Here is a 22,482-nt window from a genome sequence, read left to right on the forward strand (position 1 = left end):
TTGGAGAGCCAGGATCAGAGCTGGAGCGGAGGAGAGGAGAAATTGATTTCCTTTTCTTCTTATCTGTTGGGAGATAAGGAACAGAGGTACCAAAGCTCTGGGAGCTGTGGCTGTTGCTCGGTGGGGAGTGCCTGGTGCCAGCTCCAGGGCTGCTTCCCTGGATCCTGCTCCCGTCCGAGGCTGTGTGTTGCAAGTGTGTTGCAATTTCCTGTTTTACTTCCCAGTCTCTTCCCAGGTGTGGCAATAAATACCTCTCTCCCTTCCCCCTCACCCCCTTGCTGAGTGAGTTCTGTCAATCAGGCTTAACATTCCAGCAAGGCCTCGTGTGGTTGGTCAAGTTCAAAGGATGCAATCCCGGCCTGGGGTCATTGGCCTGTCAGTGTGTCCCTCGTCCCCTGAGACCCTCCTCCTCCCACCTGGTTGGTGCTCACCTGTCCCTTCCCCTCCCTCTGTCACTGGGCTTAAATTGAGCCTGGACCATGTGCTCGCCATTCTGTTGGAGCTGTTACCAAGATTCAGATGTCTGTGACCATGGAATAAACTCTAGATATAAACCCTCCGACAGAATCCGTCTCCTTTTCCTCTTCGCCTTAGCCTAAAGCCCTTCCACTGGAGGTAAACGGAGTTTCTACAGGCCTGGACTTGTTCCAGTGCCCAGCTGCAACACCCAGCCATCTAAAGGTCTCTGTGAGGTGAAACACCACAGCTGCCACCTTTGGCCCAGCAGCAAGGGTCAGACAAGCCCAGGCACGTTCCACCTGGTAATATTGGGATCATATTTCAATAGCTGTGTGCTGCTCCTGGAGGTTCACCTGGAGCTCACCTGTGACAGTCACACCTGTGAGCACTGGCACGTGGTTTTGGCCACCCCTGCCCTGGGCTGGGCTGTGGGGTGGCTGCAGGAAGGGTACAGCCCAGCTCAGAGCTGCTCCTGCTCCTGTCAGCCCAGAGGTCTAATCCAATGCCTCCGGGAGCAGGAAATGTCTCCTTGCCCTCACTCTTGGCCAGCTGCAGCCACCAGGATTGGTGTGACCCATGAGCAGGCTGTGGGAGGCAGCCATGGGCATGGGGCAGTGCCTAAAATCCCAAAGTGCTGATCCCCACGTGCAGAGCCTGCCCTGGCCCTGCTCCCAGGGATTTTCCATGGCTCCCTCTCTCAGCAGGCTGGGGACAGCCCAGGCAGTCTCGAGGCTGCTGCTGGGCACAGAGGGACAGGGCATGGCCCCAGCACAGAGCCTGCAAGGGGCAAGGAGAGAAGGAGCCATCTTTAGAGAGATAAGGAACCATCTTTAGGCCATCTGTAATGATATAGTGACTCAGGAGTCGTGCTTCCATTTCTTTCTGAAGTTTTTGTTGTATTTGTGAAAGGAAAAGGCCAGAATTGCTGAGCAGGAGGTCCAGTCCACAGGGGCAGGACACAGAAGTGGCTTTGTGTCACCCCTTCTCCATCCAAAACAGCGTCACTTCCTCCAGCAGCTTTCTGCAGAGCACCTGGGGGTGTTACAGGGGGAGCTTCCCAGCAGTCAGAGCTTTGTGCTGGGCTGGGAGAAGCAGATGTGGATGTGGGAGGCAAAAGCCCTTTCCAGAACTCTGGGAGGCTTGGAGAAAGGGAGGCATCAAACGGCTCCAAACACCAGGCTGGAAGCAGAGCAGGCAAGGGAAGGGAGCTTTGCTTTTCTCTCACCCCTTCCCACCACCCAAAGGCCACCAACTTGAACCAGACCCAGCTGGAAGAAGTTCTCCCCATGATTTTATGTTGTTTTTCTTATCAGCTCTTGCTGCACCTTTTTTTTTCCTACATTCTCATTTCTTATCCAGTCCCTTGCATGAATAAGAGATGCCACATCCCTCCCTGACATGTCTCCCTGCTATAAATATCTCTGTGAGCAGAGAGAGCACGGACCTGATGTGTTTAGATGTATCCTGGATCCTAAGTGACGTTTCTCCAATATTGTGTCTTTAATGGGAATTCACTGATTAGGTGCAGAAAAGGCTCCAGGAGACGCCTGGGCTCACTTTAATACAAAGAGTACTACGGTTGCTAAGAGACTGATACTTCAACTTTGGAAATCTTCATCCCTACTCGATAGATTATCTTGGCAAATTGGACTTTCTGAGTTGGCAGCAAATGGGAAAGAGTAACTTTTAAAAATAGAGATAATTTAGGTGACGTCAAAGGCATCTGGTGTCCTTTTCCAGCAACGTGAGACTGATCTATTTTGCTTTGTGTATAAATCACTCTGCATCCAGCGTGGGGCTCTGCTTACGCCTGCTCTCGGGGCTGGTTTATTAATAACCCCTAAAATATTAATGTTTGGGGTATTCAGCCAGCTTTGGGGAAGGGAAGGAGCTCCGGGATATTCAGCCAGGTTTGTGGCAGGGAAAGGAGCTCTGGGATATTTGGGATATTCAGCCAGGTTTGTGGCAGGAAAGGAGCTCTGTGATATTTGTTTGGGATATTCAGCCAGGTTTGTGGCAGGATAAGGAGCTCTGGGATATTTTTTTGGGATATTCCATCAGGTTTGTGGCTGGAAAGGAGCTCTGGGATATTCAGCCAGGTTTGTGGCAGGGAAAGGAGCTCTGGGATATTTGTTTGGGATATTCCATCAGGTTTGTGGCTGGAAAGGAGCTCTGGGATATTTGGCCAGGTTTGTGGCAGAGAAAGGAGCTCTGGGATATTTGGGATATTCCATCAGTTTGTGGCTGGAAAGGAGTTCTGAGATATTTGGGATATTCAGCCAGGTTTGTGGTAGGAAAGCAGCTCTGAGATATTTGGGAAATTCAGCCAGGTTTGTGGCAGAGAAAGGAGCTCTGGGGTATTTGTTTGGGATATTCCATCAGGTTTGCGGCAGGGAAAGGAGCTCTGGAATATTTGTTTGGGATATTCAGCCAGGTTTGTGGCAGGGAAAGGAGCTCTAGGATATTTGTTTGGGATATTTGGCCTGGTTTGGGGCAGGGAAGGAGCTCTGTGATATTTGTTTGGGGTATTTGGCCAGGTTTGTGGCAGGGAATCAGGCAGAGATTGGGGAATCAGCCAGGGATTGGGGAATCTGGCAAGGACTAGGGAATCAGGCAGGGATTGGGGAATCAGGCAGGGATTTGGGATTCAGGCTGGGAATCAGGCAGGGATTTTTGTGTTTGGAATCAGGCAGCCATTGGGGCTGTGCATGCGATGCAGCTGAGAAGGAATGAGGGAATTGGAGGAGAGGATGGAAGGGGCAGCACGAGGCTGGTGTGAGAGAAAGGGAATAAATGAGGAATGACTCAGGGCTGGGGTGTGGGAGGAGATAGCCCCAGGTCCCTGGGAGACAAGGATCTCCCTGTGGTGGGGCAGGAGAGGAGGGGATGATGGAACCCTTGGAGAAAAGGCACTCCAGGAGTGCACCTGTGGGGAGGATGAGCTGGAAGAGGCTCCAACACCTGCTGGAGGATTTTCCAGCCATCACCTGTATCCTGGCAGCATCTCTCCCAGGGATTCTCCATAGCTCAGCACCTGAAGCCACACAGACAAGCCGTGGCTGCCTGTGTCACCTCAGCACTCTGGGCAATGCTGTCCCCACCCCAGGTGTGGCTCTGCCTCCCAGACAGAGATGGATGGCCAAGCATAAATTATCTCCTCCAAAGCAGGGCTTAAGGTGGACTTCTCCAGAGTTCAGACAGCACACTGGAATTTTAATGTCAGCTCTGAAATGCAGTTGCAGCCTCTGTGCTTGGTTGTGTGCTCAGGTTCTGAGATTTCCTGGTATTTTTAGAAACACTCATTTGTTCCAAGGACCAGCAGATAGAGAAGTGGCCACTGAAACGTGACCATGGGATGTATTTTGGAGGTATTGAGTGAACAGGAGTGAGATGATGATAAAGGCAAGGGTTACACAGCTTTTTCCAGCTCAGACAATGCCCTGTAATTGTGTGTCAGGAGTCCTTCAGCTTTGAGATCACACCAGTTAATTAAAGCAGCCCTCTGAAGAGCCTGAGTGCTGGCAGCTTTGCTGCCTCCTTCTCAAGCACAAAACAGCCTCTGAAGGCAGCTCTGGTGTTCAGTGCATCCATCTGGATGGGAACAAACACTTGGGAAATGGGAGATATGATGGAATCCACCTCTAGTTTTACTGGGATGAGCCAGGCTGGTTTCCAGCCCAGGTGCTGGAGGGAAGAGCAGCCTTTGTGCTGTGCTGAGCTTTCCGTGCCACTCACTTTTGGTGTCCTTATCTCCATCCCAAAGTCTGTGATCTGTGACACACTGACAGGGCAATCCTGGCGTGGATCTTGCTTCTCCTGAGTATCCCAGAATCCTGGAATGCTGGGCCAGGCTGGGCGGGGCCCAGAGGGTCCCTGGTGGCACCTCCGTGCTCAGGCAGGGCCATCCCAGAGCACAGGGCACAGCATTGTGTGCACAGGGCTCTGCAGGATCCCCAGTGCTGAGGGAGACTCCAGCCCCTCCCTGGGCAGCCTGCTCAGGGCTGGGCACTGCCCAGGGCACAAGTTGTGCCTCCTGGGCAGGGGCAGTGCTGGGCTCAGGCCCTGCCCGTGGCTCTGGTGCCACTGCTGGGCCTGGAGCAGAGCCTGGGCCCTGCTCTGCCCCTCCCTGCACACAGGGACAGCCAGGCCTGAGGGCCCCTCTCAGCTGGGGCTCCTCTCCAGCCTGAGCAGCCGCAGCTCCCTCAGCCTTTGCTGGGCACAGAGATGCTCCAGGCCCTCCTCATCCTCACAGCCTGAGCTGGCCCCACTGCAGGAGCTGCTGTCCCTGCTGTGCTGAGGATCCAGAGCTGGACACAGCACCCAGAGCTGCCCCTGCCCTGGCCCAGCCTGAGGCCGTTCCCTCTGCTCCTGTCCCTGTTCCCTGGAGCACAGCCCGACCCCCCCGGCTGTTCCCTCCTGTCAGGAGCTGTGCAGAGCCACAAGGGCCCCCTGAGCCTCCTTTGCTCCAGGCTGAGCCCCTGCTCAGCTCCCTCAGCTGCTCCTGGGGCTCCAGGCCCTCAGGGCTCTCCCATCCTGAGGGGCTCAGGACTGGACACAGCCCTCAAGGACCTCAGCAGGGCCAGCATGGGGGACAGAGGGGGACAAAAGGAACAATCCCTGCCCTGGTCACTCTGCTTTCGATACAGCCCACGATGCCACCTGGGCATCTGCTGGGGTCATCCTGAGCCAGAACCAGAAAGGTTCAGGTTCCCCTTCTCTGTTATTTGATGCGCACCGAGGGGCTTTGGGGCTGCTCCCAGGATCTGGGAATGTAACCTGGGAAGGATTTAAAATTCATCCACTCCACAGTGCCTTCAGAGACTGTTACCCCTTGGAAGAGCTTCCCAGGGGGGTTCTGCCAACTGCTTTCTCACCCAGATGGATCTGATCATCTGCAGGCAATAAAATAACTATGCTGAGTTTTGGTGTCCCAGTCCAAGCAGTCAGCACCAGCAAAGAGCCCAAATCTCACTTCTCTTCCTCGTTCCAGCAATGTTTGTTTTCATTCCACCAGAGGAAGAGCTGCCAAGCTCCTGCTTTTGGGATGGAACAAAAAAAAGAGTGCAAATAAAAAGAAAAATATGTTAGCAAAAGGTAGGAAATGAAATTAGTTCTTCAGCATTATTGAAAGTATCATTAAAGCTTGCAAGGAAGGCAATCCTTTCCAAGCTGGATTGTCTGTGCTTGCCTCCAACACATTTTTCCAATGGAATTCTCAAGGACTGCTTTCAGGTACACAGCACACAGAGACAGAACAGGGATTTATTCTCAGAGAGGCTTTATTCTAACAGGCCTTTGATGTGCAGAAATTGCAGTTCCATTCAAACAACCAAACATGAGAGAAATGCAAATATTTCAGTCACTCTTCTGGAACATTTGGAGGATTCAAGGTTTATAGTACAACAGTTTTTCCTGTTTTCTGCAAAAGGTAAACAGAGGGAAAAGAAACCCAGGAAAGCTTCTCCTACACCTGCTATTAAGTACTTTGGAAGTGGAAATTCCCTCTGGATTTGCAGAATTGGGAGGGTCCTTGCAGGTCCCTCATGTCCCTGGGACCTGGCAGGTTCCACTGAGTCTCCTTCAGGAATGGAGCCCCCAAATCACGAGGCTGAATTTGTTCCCATCAGTGAGCAGCTTCCAAATATCCCTTTACATTTCCATATATCCCTTTACATTTCCAAATATCCCTTTACATTTCCAAATATCCCTCTACATTTCCAATTATCCTTTTACATTTCAGAGGTGGATCTTTGAAACTGCCTTTCCAGTTCCTCTCCCTGATTTCTTTGGTTGGAAATCAGGCTGGGCCTATTTTTTGTACTGTTGGGGACAACAAATACAGAACAGACCCTGTCCCATGTGCCAGGATCTGCCTGGAGATCAAATCCAGGGGAATTCCAGTCCCAGCATCACTTGTGGTGTTATGGATGGACCTTCAGCCAGAGCAAATGAGCACTCACAATGCAGCTCCAGGGTAAAATTCAGATTTTTGGAGAGGTTTGCAATGAGTTTGCTGCTCTCTGCACAGGGCAATACTTGGGAATTGCTGCCAAAGTTGCTGGAGCTGTGTCAGTTGTTCAGAGGGGCTGAAGTGTTGCTGTGGGACTTTTTGGGGCTCCATGTCCTTAAGGGAAAAAACCCAGTGGTGCTTTGGGAAAAACTTTCCCAAACTGCTTTAGACTTCACCAATTGGAATTCTTCCATGGAAACCTTTTCCATCCCCAAAATGCAGATTTGATTCCATTCCCTGTTGGCAGTGACCCTTTCAGCCAGAAATAATGGAAAGGCTTCCTTTTGGGAATGCTGCAATATTTCCTTTGGAATTGATGATTTCAGTGTTTAAAAAAATAAATAACAGGGCCATGAAATACTGGGACTCCAGTGGGGTGAAGCCTTTTTTGGAACCCATTCCCAGCAGGAATGATGGATGAGCTTTGGTTCTGTTCCACTGCAGAGCCACGGCAAGGAAAGCAAAGCAAACCAGGGGCCAAGTTCCCAAATTCCCAAATCCCCTCACCTTTCTTTTGGCCAAAATATTTGGAGCCTTTTGCTCCATGGGGGCCTGATCCCAGGTGCCAGAATGCTGAAGAGGCAGCCAGGCTGCCCAAAAGCTCCTTTTCCTTTTCCTTTTCCTTTTCCTTTTCCTTTTCCTTTTCCTTTTCCTTTTCCTTTTCCTTTTCCTTTTCCTTTTCCTTTTCCTTTTCCTTTTCCTTTTCCTTTTCCTGTTCCTTTTCCTTTTCCTTTTCCTTTTCCTTTTTAATTTTTCATTTTCTCTCTTTTTATTGTTTCTTTTTGTTTTCATTTTCCTTTTTACCCTTTTTCTTTTTCTTTTTCTTTTTCTTTTTCTTTTTCTTTTTCTTTTTCTTTTTCTTTTTCTTTTTCTTTTTCTTTTTCTTTTTTCCTTTTTCCTTTTTTCCTTTCCTTTTCCTCTTCCCTTTTTGTTTTAATTTTCCTTTTTCTTTCCCTTTCATTTTTTCAAATTTTTAATTATTTTTTCTTTTTACCTTTTTCTCTTTTTTTTTTCTTTTTCTTTTATCTTCTCTTCTTTTCCCTCTTTTTCTTTCTCATTTTCTTCTTCTTTATCTTCTTTTTCTGAGTTTTCCTCACCTTTCTTTTGGCCAGAATATTTGCAATTAACCCTTTTTGCTTCATCCCAGCTGCCAAGAGGCTGAGGAAGACGCAGCCAAGCTGCCCCAATTCCAATTGAAAATGGAATTGTGATTTCTGTCTCCAGCTCTGAGCAGTTCCCAGCCCTTCCCTCTGCTGCTGTGGGATTGCTCCCACATCCATCTGCCCTTGCTGCTATCTGCTCTCTACCTGACGAAAATTCTGAGTTTTTTTGGGAATTTCCAGGGGCATTGAGGAGCCTGGGGCTGCAGGTTCAGGTGCTGAGGACTGAGGTCACAACCCGTCACCTGTTGGGCCGTTCCAGTTCTTCAGGGATTTGGGGATGTGCAGAGATCCCTTGGGAAGTGAAAGTGCTGGGTGCAATTTGGAGATGACACAGATTGGCAGCCCCCAAATGGGAAAGTGCCCAATTTAGGGAAAGGGGAAAACAATGGGGAAAACTGCTCCAAAGCAAGGGCAAAAATCTGCACACAGGGTTGGGGTTCTGTGCACAAAGAGCAGAGTTTGTGTCTGAGGCTGGAGCCAGGAGGGGAATTCTGGCGTGGCCAAGTTCTTCCCAGAGTTTCCTTCCCAAACAGGGCTGGTGCTGCCTCTCTCCTGCTCTGGAGCCAGGACTGAGGCTCCTTCCCTGAGCTCCCAGCAGGGAGGAGGCAGGGACAGACAGGATGTGTGGAGTGGGATTCATTGCTGGGCTCCTGACCACCAGCTGTGCTCTCAGGGAAGCATTTCTGTGCTAGAATCACTCAGGACTTCGTGCAGAAAAGATTTTTCCAGGATAGAAAAGATTCTGAGACTTGGAGAGCAGAAAATGCTCAGGAATAGGGAATTTTGGATGAAAAGCATGAAACCAGAGGCAGGTCCTTCCCAGGGGCAGCTGCTCACCTTGGATGGGGATATTGGAGAAACAAGGATGCGGGAATGCAGAGGGTGGCTGCCCCTGGAGCTTGGAGCAGCCTGGGACAGTGGGAGGTGTCCCTGCCATAGCAGGGGTGGCACTGGGTGGGCTTTAAGGTCCCTTCCAACCCAAACCATTCTGTGATTCTGTGAAGTCTGCTGAGAGGAAAGGGATGAGAGGGATGCTGGAGGTGCTGCTCCTGTCCCACCTGGAGGATTTGGGGGAGTGAGAAGGAATATTTCACTGTGGGCTCAACTCCTGAGTCCTGAGCACACTCAGCAGGGTCTAAGGTCCTTCTCTGGTCCTGAGTAAAACCACAGTAAGGCCTTGTTAACCTGGACTTAATGGGAAGTTAATTAAAGGCAGAGGGGTTGGGAGAGCAATGGAACTCCAGGAAAACCTGCTGCAGGCACTGCCTGTGCTTCTGAAGGGTGAGTTTGGCATGGGGAGAAGGATCCCAAGCCATCCTTTTTGTCAGAGTCAGGTCTCAGGGTTTGTAAAAATATCCCTATGGGCTCTCCCAAGGACATGATTCCACATGGCACAGGAATACTGGGCAGCAAATTCCCAACAGAGAGTGCTCAAGGTTCAGCTGACGTTCTGGGAGGTCCAGGGAAGGAGCTGCACATGCAGGGAGAACAACTGCTTCCTACTGGGCACAGACTGAGAGCTACTGGTTGGAGACCTACAGAGTTCATTCCAGTAGGAAATCAGGGCAGGATCAAAATTCCATCCTGCAACCACAGGGAACAATCCCACATGGCTGCTGGGAGAGCAGGGATGGGAGGGATTGGGGGATGTGAGGGATTAGGGGATGTGAGGGATTGGGGGATGTGAGGGATTAGGGGATGTGAGGGGATTGAGGGATGTGTGGGATTGGGGGATGTGAGGGATGTGAGGGATGTGAGGGATGTGAGGGATTGGGGGATGTGAGGGATTGGGGGATGTGAGGGATGTGAGGGATGTGAGGGATTGGGGGATGTGAGGGATTGAGGGATGTGAGGGATTGAGGGATTCAGGGATGTGAGGGGATTGGGGGATGTGAGGGATTGAGGGATGTGAGGGGATTCAGGGATATGAGGGATTGAGGGATGTGAGGGATTGAGGGATGTGAGGGATTGAGGGATGTCCGGGATGTCCAGGACAAGCAGGATGAGCGGGAGCTGCAGCGGGGGAGGCTCAGGGAGGGCAGTGCTCTGCTCTGCTCTGTGCTGCTCTGGAAGGAGGAGGAGGGGAGAAGGCTGTTTGCTGATACAGAGAGCTGTGAAAGGGAGATGGAGCTTTCTTTGGAAAACACTGGAAATTTATTCCCTCCTCATTCAGCCTTTTAGCAGCGGGTTCTGGAGTTGTAAACAAAAGTCGTAGCGTGAATCTGGAATTTATCTGCCTTGTAGCACTAATCTCCTTTCAGTGTGGGTGTTGGGGTGGGTTTTTTTTTTCCTTCTTCTTCTTCTTCTTTCCTTTTCTTCTTCTTTTTTTTTTTCTTCTTCTCCTTCTTTTTTCTTCTTTCTTTTTCTTTTTACTTCTTCTTCTCCTTCCTTCTTATTTCTTATTTTCCTTTCTTCTTCATCTTCTCCTTCTCCCTTCTTCTTCTTTCTTGTTTTCTTCTTTTTCTTCTTCTTCTTCATCCTTTTTCTTCCTCCTTTCTTCTTCCTCCTTCTTCTTTTCCCCCTTTTCCTTTCTTTTCTCTTTTTCCTTTCTTTTATTTTCTTCCATCTCTTCTCTTATTCTCTTCCATCTCTTCTCTTTATTATTTTTCCTTTTTCTCTTTTTATCTCTTTTTCTAAAACTTTCTCTTTATTTTTCTTTTTCTGTCTCATTTTCTTCTTCTTTTTCCTTTTCCATCTAAGCTGGGTAACCCATTTTTCCCTGGCCTTGCCCATCCTGGTTTATGGAACTTGCAGGAAGCCCCACAGAATTCCTGGCTCTGGACCAGCCCCACCTGGGGAGCAGAGCTGGGGAGGACCCCGAGGGCAGGGGAGCTCTGGGGCTGCTCCCAGGGCATTTCCATGGTCAATAATCCACGGCAGGGAAGCCCAGGAGGAGCCTGTGCCAGTGCTGTGGCATTCCCTGAATTTGTCTGGGTGTTTGGAGCCCCTCTCTCTCAGAGGGTTTGTGTTGGACGAGGCAGAGGAAGGGTCTCTGTGGTGGCACAGGGTCACACAGTTTGTGCCAGGGGACCAAACCCCCCTGGAGTGGGTGTGAGGTGCTGTCCCCACACCCATCTCTGCAGGGGGACAGTGATTTGCAGTGGATGTGGCACAAAAAGCTGATTTTTTATTCAGGGAGTAGAATTAGGCCTTTGGCTTGGGCAGAGCCCCTGTCCTGGTGCTGCTGATCATAATTCCAGGGCTGGGTGCCCAAAAAACCCTGGGGGAGATGCAGGGAGCCAGGGGTGCAGCAGGAGGGGAGGGCAGTGAGCTGAGGAAAGGTTTCAAGCAGTGACAGCTCAGAACATGAGCCCTCATTTAGGAATTCACATGGAATAATCTGTGGGAACAGGAAATTATCTGTAAGGATTAACATGGAATTGTCTGTAGGAATTAACATGGAATAATCTCTAGGAATTAACATGGAATCATCTGCAGGAATTAACATGGACTCACCTGTAAGAACAGGAAATTATCTGTAAGAATTAGCATAGAATCATTTGTAGGAATTAACATGAAATCAGCTGTAAGGACATGAGATAACCTGTAGGAATTACCCTGGAATCACCTGTAGGAATGACCATGGAATCACCTGTAGGAATTACCCTGTAATCACCTGTAGGAATTACCATGGAATCTCCTGTAAGAATGACCATGGAATCACCTGTAGGAATTACCATGAAATAACCTGTAGGAATTACCCTGGGATCCCTGTGTGTTTATGCCGACTGCTGCAGTGTGCACTGAAATATTTGATAAAGGATACCAAGACTGAAGTATTTGGAATAAAAATGTTCTCAGCAGGCTGGAAGAGGTCCCTGGAGGCTGAGGGTGATGCTGCTGGAGGTGACTTGGTCACCAAAGCTGTCCAGAACAGACAGAGCCCCATTTCCCAATGCTCACCCCTGGAACTTCCTCCTTGAGGCCAAATCCCCTCATACCAGTGGTGCTCCTCACCTGAAATGGCTTTTCCCTGTCCCTGAAATGTCCTCTCCCTCTTCCTGTCCCCTCAGAGGTGGAAATCAAAGCCCTGTGAGGGTGGGCAGGCCCTGGCACAGCTGTGGCTGCCCCTGGATCCCTGGCAGTGCCCAAGGCCAGGCTGGACATGGGGGCTTGGAGCAGCCTGGGACAGTGGGAGGTGTCCTTGCCATGGCAGGGGTGGCACTGGGGTGGGTTTTGAGCTTCCCTCCAACCCAAACCATCCCAAGATTCCATGAGCTGAGTCCTGCCTTCCTCTCCATCACCCTCCTCACTTCCCTGATTCCAAACTCATTCCTCAGGCCCAGCCTGGCCCTTTCCCAGCACAGAGAGAAGGTGATTGTTCCTCCTGATTATTCCCCAGGCACTGACAGCTTGGTTCTTCCTCCTGATTTACAGGGGGGTTCAGAGCACGGCCTCTCCAGCCTCACCCTTCTCTGCTGGTTGAGCCCTGCTCTGTCCTGCAGGGATTTCCACAGCAGGGAAATTGGTACACAACAGTGGAAGCCGCTGGTTTGCCAGATCCTTCCAACACCTGCAGGATCACAGTGCTGCTGCCCCCAGCCTGCCCTCAAGGGTTCCCAATCCTTGAGGAACTTCCCTTTGAGGGTGGATGTGGGAGTAGCAGCTCTCATTCTGCCCTGCATTTCCATGGGAATGGCAGCTCCCAAATGTCACCATTGAGTTAGAAAGTGGCTGAAGAGAGGCGACATTGACTCCATGCTCAGAAGGGATGAAGTGAGATTTATTAGGAACTAAACATATCTATAGACAGGATCTAGAACCTGGTTGGTCACCCAGAACCTGATTGGTCCTTAACACCTCTCACACCACTGGTTAATTAGGAACAACACCTTTTTGTAAAATATCTTTCCATAAACATCACCTACAAATGTTCCACATGTTCACAAGCACCAGGTGCAGAGATTAAGAAAAGAATTAATTTAATTCTTTCTCTGAGCATTCTCACAACTTCTCTAGGACAGTAATGCCGGTGAAAGTTTATCTGTTTAACCTGTCACATCCACACCCAAAGGTTACCTGGAAATGTTCAATGTGCTTGGGAGCAGAAGCACCACAAATGTCTTTTCCACAAATCATTTTTTTCTTTGGGAAGGGAGAGATGAATAAAAATCTGCCCAATTCTGTGACAAACAATCCCCCTGAGGCCAGAGCAGCCCCAATATTGAGTTGTGAGCCCAGGGCACAGTGAGAGCACTGCTGAGCTGCTCCGCTGAGATCCCAAAAACTGAGGGAAATATTTTGACACTTCCCATTGGAATACGCTGGGGGGGCGTTGCCATTAGATAAAAACAGGATTATTTTGACACTTCGTTGCAATTTGCGGCAGGGAAAAAAAACCCACCCAAAAAAACAAGAGTGAGAATAGCAGATGGAGGGCTGGAAATTTCCAATTTTTAGCCGTAGTAGTGCCAAGCCTCACTCCCCGGTTCACTCAAGGACGAGCTGTTTGCAGCTTTCAGATCCTTCCCTCCGTATTCGGGGGCCCAAAGGTGCAATTAAGGACAATTAAGGATGCAATGAGTGGGGAGATTTGGGGCGGCGTTATCTCTGCTCTTATCTCCCCAATGACAGCGGGGTAATGACACTTTTGGGGTGGGATTTACACCCCAAACCACCCCAGGGCATGTGATGGAATTAATTCTCCGGGGAATTGTTGTTCATCCTCGTCCGGGAGACACAACAGAATGACGATGGGTGCCCAGGGAAATCACTGGAAATAAACCCGGCCAGGGAGAGAGATGAGCGGGAAGGTCGGGCTGGAGTGGGGAAAGGGATGGGGAGGGATGGGATGGAGCAGGGAGAGGGATGAAGCAGGGATAGGGATGGGGATGGAGCGGGATTAGCGGGAGGGCAGGATGAGGATGGATTTGGGGCAGTGAAGCACTTTTAGGCTGGGCGTCAGGGCCGGCTCTGGCAGCGCTGTTGGTGCCCTTCAGAAAGGTAATGAAGAACCCTCCTTTCCCTGCTTCTCCCCTCCTTTCTCTGCTTCTCCCCTCCTTCTCCCGGAGGAGGGGTCGATGGGACATGTGCTGGGTAATCGGGATGCTGTAAAGTGCAGCTGTTCAATGGCAGCAGAGAGAGGGAATGAATTAAAAGCAAACACATCTCTCCCCCCCTTCCCCTCCACAGCTCTGGAATGCTCAAATAACTCTGGGAAGGGAGTGCTGTGCTCTGGGCTGCTGGGGAACGGGAATCTTCACACCCAGGGAGGAACATCAGGATAAACTTTCCTGGGAAAGCTTTTAGGGCCAGCTCTGCTCCTGCAGCCCCCAAACCCTCACTGATTTGTTCCTTTCTCCTCGCTGGACTTGCACCCTTCAAGTTCTTCCCAGCCTTGGATCACTTGGGAATTAAATTCATGTGGCTGCTGCTCTTTGAGGTCATTAACGAAGGTGTTAATTGGGATGATGGGGTGGCCAGGGCTGGCCGGGGCTTGGAGCAGCCTGGGATAGTGGAACCAGAGGAGCCTTGGTCCCTCCCTACCCCAATCCCTGCAGGACTATGGGATTGCATGGGGCAGGATGAGCTTCCTGTCCTCTGATTTTTCCTGGGATCTCCTCCCCCTTTTATCCTCTGGTACAGTTCTGTGTCAGCTGCCCACGTTTGGGAGTAAATGAAGGCACTGCTTAGGGAAAGAGGAATAAATATTGGGATTTCTGATCCCCATGTGCTTGGTTTTCCCTGCTGCCACCCAGGCTGGGCAGGGGGACAGGGCAGCTACTGGGGCAGCAGCTCCTCAACACACTCCCCCCTGTGATCCTTAAAGCCAGAACAGGGCTCTGCTATTTTGGATTAGGGCAAAGCATCCCTGTGGAGATGCTGGAATAGGAAAGATCCCAAAGCTTCTCCAAGCCCCAGCGCTGTCTGTGGAGAGACTGACTCCATGGACCACATCCCCTCGCAGCTCTGAGCCGGGAGCATCTGTTGCCATGGAGACTTGGTGGGGAAAGGCATCTGGGGAAAGGGAGGCTGTATTTTTAGCTTTGGGTAATGAAATGGAACAGCTGGAGAGGAAGGTGATGGGCAGCCAGGGGCCACAGGGCCCTGGAGTGGGGTTTGGGAGCAGGGCTGGGCTGGGGAGGGTGCTCAGGATGGGCAGCACCTGCAGGAGCCTGGGAATAACCCCTGGGAAGAGAAGGGCATGAGGAGGAGCTGTTCCATGTAAGATCAGGAGGAGGCTCTGCCTGAGGTCACACTGCTCCCTGTACAGTGTGTTCAGCCTATAAATAGCTCATATCTACCTCTGCACAAGTGGTATTTATAGAGTGGGGAGGGGAAAGGCTCTGGTTGGTGATGGCAGTGGATCTGGGGAGGGTGTGCCAAGCGTGGTCTGAAGTTCAGGTCTTTGAGAGGAACAGAAAGCCCCAAATGTGTGTGTGGGGGTTTGCTCTGCTCAAGGCTCAAGGGTTGAGTGCTGTTAATGCAGCTTTTGGGATGGGTGTGCCTGGAGAGGACCCTCAGCTGGAGCTGCTGTGTGGATATTCCCCAGCAGAGCCCTGGACACGTGTCCTTTATCCCTGGCATTTACCCCTGGCATTTGGATCAGTCTCACATGTAAACTTTTCCAGATTCATGTTTTACTTCTTAAAATCCTCTCCCTGCAATGAATCTCATTCTTCTGCCTTCAGCTGCCACAAGTTCCTTTTCCCATTAATTGATCTGGGGGTAATATTTACTGCACTGAGCTCTCAGGACCACACATGAAAGGAGATTTCCCTGCAGCTTGCAGAGTCTGGTGGGATTCAGGGATTCAGTCCTGAATGCTCCAAAGGCTCCTGGAATTATGAGCCCAAGCTTTGAGCAGCCTCCCCACCTTTCCCTCCCAGCAGGGTGGGCTGGCAGGGAGACGTGGAAATGGGAGCAGGAAATGGGAACAGGATCCTGCCCTGGAAATGGGAACAGGACCCTGCCCCTGGAAATAGGAACAGGAAATGGGATCAGGATCTTGCCCCTGGAAATGGAATTAGGATTATGCCCTGTAAATGGGAACAGGACCCTGCCCCTGGAAATGGGAATGGGAAATGGGATCAGGATCCTGTCATGGAAACAGGAACAGGATCCTGGCCCTGGAAATGGCAGTGGTCTGGTGGGGGCAGGGGGGCAGGGGATGGGCTGAACCTGGGTGGGGTGGTTTAGAAGCAGATTTTGAATTGTAAAGCTTTAAATAAAGCTTCACAAAGACCATCAGAACCATTCCCTGGTGGGCTCTGGTGCTCCTGCCTTTTCCTAGGAACATCCAAATGTTTCCTGAGGTCCCTCTGCAGGGTCTGGCAGCCCCTGAGGGACAGGAGGGGGGAGACTCTGGCAGCCCATGGAGGACTGGGAATATTTCCCTTAAAGCCTGAACTATGCCAGGCAGGCCAAATATTTTCCATCCTACAGTTCCTGATGGAGAATGGAGAAATTTTTCATTAGTTTGGGGTTCTTTTCCCAAAAAAACCTGATGAATTTTCCCTCCTGCTTCTCCAGTGAAATGCTTTAAATGAAGGTGAAATTCCTTTGAGCAGTTGCAGGGAGCCCTGGGCTGTTCCCAAATCCCCATTCCCAGTGGGAGATGATGGAGCATCCTCTGATTCCCTCTCCAAGCATGGGGCAAAGACTGCTTCACCAAAACTGAGGAATTGGCGCCTCTTTCCCTCCTCAGCTCCAACATTTCCCGTGAAACAGGCTCCCAGCTGCTGGGAAGTTACAATTTCTGGCATTTGCAAGAGGCAGATCTGGGGAGTTTGGGGCTGGGAGCTGAGAGGTCTGTGAGCAGAGACATTGAGGTGGTGGATTATGGAACCATGGAATATCCTGAGTGGGAAGAGACCACAGGGAGCATCCAGTCCAGCCCCTGGCCCTGCACAGACACCCCAGCAATCCCAGCCTGGGTATCCCTGGAGCATCTGGAGCAGCCTCAGGGCTGTGCCCATTCCCTGGGCAGTGCCAGCATGCTCTGGGGGAAGAACCTTTCCCAAAATCCAACATAAACCTGCCCTGGCCCAGCCCCAGCTGTTTCTGTCCCAGGAGCAGAGATTGGAGCTGCTCCTCAGTGTCTCCCCTCACACAAGTGGCTGCCACGGGCTGGAGCAGTTAAAAGTTAAAAAACAAACCAAAGTCAGATATCAGGAGCTGAGCCAAGCTAAGGACGATTGATGCAAGTGGTTCCTTATGTTCCATCAGTATTTTTATTGATCTGAGGCTGTTTAGTGCTGTAAAAACGTTATAAATTAGAGAAAATCTCAGAGCAGGATCTAGAGAAGGAAATCACCCAGGGTGACAGCAACAGCAGAAGAGGAAACAGCCTCACGTTGTGCCAGCAGAGGTGAAGGTTGGATATTGGGAATTATTTCCTCACTGGAAGGGTGGCACAGGGTGGAGTCCCTGGAGGGGTTTAACAGCCCTGCGGATGTGGCAGATGGGGACTTGGCTCAGTGGTGGCCCTGGCAGTGCTGGGGGAATGGTTGGACCCAATCTTAGAGGCTTTTCCAGTTCTGTGTCTCTGATCTTGGGATATCCTGAGTGCACGGAGGTTTGTGGGTGTGCATTAACATATCCTGATCATCCTGCCCTGGGATGATCAAAGATTCACAATTAACCTTGGAAAAGGCAGCAGCTGCTGCTCAGCATCCACAGAGTCCTCCACCATAGCAGTTCCTCCCTTCTCCCTTCTGTTACAGATGGATAATGAGACGATTGGCTGTCACAATTAAGGGATAACTATTGTGTGAATATTAAGAAAAGCTTTAGTGATGTACAGTTATGTTATTGTAGTTTAGATGCCCTCTGTTCTCCCCACAGTTCCCTTTCCCCCCCTGTATTGTTGCCATCACACAGCCTGGGCTGTCCAGGACAGGCACAAAGAAGCTGCACAGGTGTCCCTGGCATGGGCCAGGTGGGAATGGAAAAGCCTGGGGGTGCTCAGGGGGTGGGCATGGCAACACCTGAGCTCCAATCCAGGTACAAAGCTGTCTGCACTGATAAATGGCACAGAAGAGCTGAGTGACAGACCTTGGGAGGGGCCAGGGCTGGCTGATGCAACCCCAGGGGTATAAAAGACTGAGCATCCAGCTTGAAGATGAACTGGCCATGTGGTATGCACAAGGGGCAGTTTCCAGCACTGCAAATTTTTCCTTATGTAGTCCTGCAAAAAATGCCAATCACTTGATTTTTAAAAAATTTTTAAAGTTTAATGATAATAAAACGGTTATAAAAACAGCAATATAATTAGAGTAATAATAATTTGGACGGTTTGGATTAGGACAATATGAGACAATAAGTACAAAGAGTTACAGACAGTCCAGTTGGCTCTTTCTGGGTAAAATAAGCCCGAAAAAGGACCCACATTAACAGAGGATTAACCCTTAAAAGCAACAGCCTGCTGCATATTCATACACCTCATCCAGGATGCATAAATTCCATTCAAACACAGGATTCTGTCTGGGCAGTGTCAACTTCTTCCTCTGAATCCTAACAGCATCTTCAGGGCTGAGCAAGGCAGGAAGAAGTTTGTTTCTTCTGATAATGGAGCAATAAATTCTCTTTCTCTGAAAGATTCAGGTGTCCTGTGGCTGCTATCCAGTGCGAGTCGTTTATTTAAGAAGTATCTTACATAGCATAGTTTCTATTTTAACATTATGTTATAACCTAAAAATTATTATTTAAATTATTATTTATTATTAAATTTTTATTTTAAAATATGTTAGAACCTAAAGATCTATATTTGACACACCAATTAAAAATTAATACAGCATAACTTTCTAACATAACACATATAATATTCATTTTAATATTTGCGACAAGCCAACCATAAAATATGCATTTTTTCACAGTCCTTTTGTTGTATTTTCATTGAGGTTTAATAAACTTTTGAAAATTTCCAAAGTGAGCAGTTGTTTCTCCCATTTCCCTCCGCAGAGATCCGGGAGGCTTTCCGAGTGCTGGACCGGGATGGGAATGGCTTCATCTCCAAGCAGGAGCTGGGCATGGCCATGCGCTCCCTGGGCTACATGCCCAGTGAGGTGGAGCTGGCCATCATCATGCAGCGCCTGGACATGGATGGTGAGTGCTGATTTTTTAAAGATTTTCTAAGCCTTCTGATGTTGACATTCTTGTAGTGAACTTTCTCACACACTTTCTGTAAATAACTCATTGTTTTGCATTCTTTATGGAAGAAGAAAAAGTTGATGGACTGTTGGTCAGTCCAGTGTCATTGGAGAGGTGGCACTGTCACCCTCCAATCCACTGTCACTCCTGGAAAACTATAAATGTTAGTGTCAGAAAATAAACTTCCCTTTTTTTCTTCACCTTGAGAACAGCAGTGTGAGCTTGTGTTCTTTTGTGTCCTATAGTGACACAGGGGCTTTCCCAGTTGTTGGCAGCCCTTGGATCCCCATCCAGCAATTCCTGCTCACCAAGGGAAGGGTGGAAGGGAGCTGGGGAACTTGGTTTTCTCCACACAAAAGGAAAGGGCAAGGTGAGATGTGAAGCTGCTGTGGGTAATCCGAGGGATCAGGCAATCCGTGGAAGGGGGATGGATCATCCCCTGTGGGATACAGCTGGGTGAACCCAGAGCAAAGTTCACAATCCCAACAATCCCACTCTGGGAGCTCCTGGAGCTCTGGCAGCCTCAGGGCTGGGACCATTCCCTGGGGGTGTTATAGACAATGTAATAGTTGGCTCTCATAATTAAGAGGCAGATATTATACAGATGTATGGTAATGTTATTGTAAGATGTCATTCCACAGTCCTCTTTCCCTCCCCTCCTTGTAACAGCCTCAGTAGTCAGGACATTTAGAGGAGACTGGCTTGTCACCAGGAAGCACAGCATAACAACACCTGGCCTCTGTTCAAGGTGTAAAAAGTGATCTCCACTAATGGATGGCACAGAAGGAGTTGGCTGACAAAACTTTAAGAGGGGCTAAGGATATAAAAAGCAGAGAATCCATTTTGTAGAGGAGCACATGGCTGGTAGTCACAGGGTGCTCTCAGCACTGTAATTTTTCCTTATTTAGTCCTTGGTTGTAATTTTTGTTAAAGTTTATTAACATTTGAAAAAGTGATCAGTCGTTTCTCACACGGGCAAGAACTTTTCCCTAAAATCCACCTTAACCCCCCCTGGCCCAGCTCCAGCCATTCCCTGTCCCTGTCACACAGAGCAGAAATAGGAGCTGCCCCTCAGGAGGAGCTGAGTCTCCTCTCAGAGTGGTGAGGGGCTGTCCCAGCCTGGAGGGGGACATCCCACAGCTGAAACACAAACCAAAGTCGGATATCAGAAGCTGAGCCAGGCTGAAAGTGATGGAAGCAATTCCTTTGATGCCATCACCATCATGGAATATCCCCATGAGCTGGAAGGGACCCCCAGGATCATCCAGCCCAGCTCCTGGACTGGCCCAGACACCCCAACAATCCCACCCTGCACAGATAATTTTTGCTCAAGGCTCTTTGAACCTTTCCCTGTGCATTCCTGGGCAGCCCTTGCTGGTGACATTTGGAGCAGGATTCCCCACAGTCCCGGAGCTGCTGGGCTGGGAGCTGCTCCAAGGAGGTGTTGATTGCTCTACCAGGAGAAGTTTTGAGGGGTGAAATCATCCCGAGCCAGGTCCTGCTGGGAGAACTCATCAAACAATTACTGAGGGAATAAAAGCAACAGAACCCCCGTTAGGGAGGGAAATGCAGGATCGGGATGCTGGAGCCAGGGAGGGATTTCAGCTGCTGCAGAGCTGAGCACAAGGAACAATTCCTTTAAAATGTCCTGGGCAGGGGAGCCCTCCCTGCTGCCAGGAGCTGGGGTGCAGAGATAACCCTGTCCCAGGGCTGTGACGGGGGGGAACGCTGGAATCCTGCCAGAGCAGTGTCACAGACATCTTTTATGAAAAATCCTTTCCTGATTTTTCCTCCTGAGAAGCTGGGAAGCCTCAGGAACAAAATGTAAACAATGATTATCTGCTGCTGTGGAATGCAACAGGTGCATCTGTGGTTGGTCTCATGGGGTTGTTTCTAATTAATGGCCAATCACAGTCAGCTGGCTCGGACTCTCTGTCCCAGACACAAGCCTTTGTTATCATTCCTTCTTTTTCTATTCTTAGCCAGCCTTCTGATGAACTCCTTTCTTCTATTCTTTCAGTATAGTTTTAATATAATATATATCATAAAACAATAAATCAAGCCTTCTGAAACATGGAGTCAGATCCTCGTCTCTTCCCTCATCCTTGGACCCCTGTGAACACCAGCACAGAGCAGGGGCTGGGGGATCCAGGAGAGCCTGGAGTCCTTGGGGACACTGGGGAAACCCTTGGGGACACTGGGGAAATCCTTGGGGACACTGGGGAGCAGAGCCCAGGGAGAGGGGGCAGTGACATCCCCTGCCCGCCTGGCATTCCCCATGTCCCAGCGAGGCACAGGACAGTTGTCACCAGGGCTGTCACCCTGCTGAGGTCCTGCACAGAAAGGGCTGCACAGCCTGGCAGGGACAGGAGACCTGCTGTAGGAATGATCTCATTATTCCCTAAAGAAAAGGGGAAGAAAGGAATCCATCACTTTTAGAAGTGTCTGTCCAAGAGCTGCTGTTTGCCCCCTGCCCTGCTGTGCTGGCCTTTCCTGGCAGAGAGGGACTCGGGCTCAGGTTTGGCAAAGCCAGGCTCAGTGTGCTGCCAGTTCCTGGGGTCTTTTCCCGAAATTCTGAGCTTTTTTGGAAAAAGAGTGCTGGGACTTGGCTCCCAGCTCTGATTCATGTCCAGTCCTTCCCTGACTCTGGCAGGCTTTGGCACCGCTCTGTGCAGACTGCTGCTGTGGAGGGACCCGGGCTGGGGAGTGCAGTCAAACCTGGAATGAGGGAAGGGGTAAATTCCTGCTGAGGCTTTCCAGGCTGCTCTGTGTGCTCTCTGCAGGGATGGCAGCTGATCCTCCAGCTCCAAACTGGCTCTACTGGTGCAGTGTTGGAGCAGGGCTTTGGGGGCTCTGCCAAGGGAAGGTCAAGTGGGCCGTGGATTTAAAAAAAGTCAGGGAATGGGAAATTCCTGAGGCACTGAGCAAAGAGGGGAATGTTCTGTGAAAGATTTACCTTGCCTGCAAATTGAATTAGTGCTGTACAGCTTGAATTTATATTATTATGGCTACTTTTTCTCCAATGGATTCTTCACCTTTTCCTGGGATTTAACTTGGACTGTGGAGTGAGAGCCAGCAGCAGCCTCCTCCCTCCTCTCCCACTGGGAAAGGGCAGCATGCAGGAGCAGGGCAGGAATGCTGGCTGTGCCCAGTGCTCCCAGGAACAGCCTGACCACCTTCCCATTTACTCCTGGGGAGGCTGCTGAGGTTTTCCAGGTTCTTGCTGGCATTAGATGGGTTGGAAGCTCGGGTGCGTGAAAGGTCACACTCAGGGGAGTCCCCAGGGGTCAGGAGAGCTGGGGAGAGCTGAAATCCCCTGCACATCCCTGCCCCATGCCGTGAGTTATGATGTGCTGGCAGGTGGAGCAGCCAGACATCCATTCCTTCCTTCCCATCAAAACTGCTGCCAGGGCCTGCAGATGAGGTAAGAAAATTGGCAGGGCTGGGGATTTAAGCTGAGCCAGCCTGAGCAGTCCCAACATCCAGTTTTCATCAGCGAATTCCAGCGTGGCAGAGGGGCTGCATCTGCCCTGGCCAACTTCACTGAGGGCCAGCAAAAACCAGGAGAACCAGGGGCTGGAGCTGGGCTGGGGCTGAGCACAAAGGGACCTGACCAGAGAACTTCACACCTGGTGTCACCTCCTGCCACTGAGCCAGAGACAGACACAGGGAGTGGCACAGGGAATAACACAGGGAGTGGCACATGGAGTGACAGGAAATGACACTGGGAATTACAGTGGGAATTGTGATGGTGTTCAC

The 22,482-nt window shown here is 50.3% G+C and overlaps 1 protein-coding gene across 3 annotated transcripts in view; it reads left to right on the top strand.

Annotated features, from left to right (window-relative positions):
• CALN1 (calneuron 1) overlaps positions 1-22,482 on the top strand; it is a 169,075-nt gene that overhangs the window by 75,759 nt on the left and 70,834 nt on the right. For all 3 annotated transcript variants that reach the window (XM_064729088.1, XM_064729090.1, XM_064729089.1), the window contains one exon: positions 18,535-18,678. In XM_064729088.1, the coding sequence (XP_064585158.1) occupies positions 18,535-18,678 (144 nt within the window). The remainder of the gene's footprint in view (positions 1-18,534; positions 18,679-22,482) is intronic.

This window comes from Zonotrichia leucophrys, chromosome 19, assembly GCF_028769735.1.
Source record: "Zonotrichia leucophrys gambelii isolate GWCS_2022_RI chromosome 19, RI_Zleu_2.0, whole genome shotgun sequence".
NCBI classification, from domain to species: Eukaryota; Metazoa; Chordata; class Aves; order Passeriformes; family Passerellidae; genus Zonotrichia; species Zonotrichia leucophrys.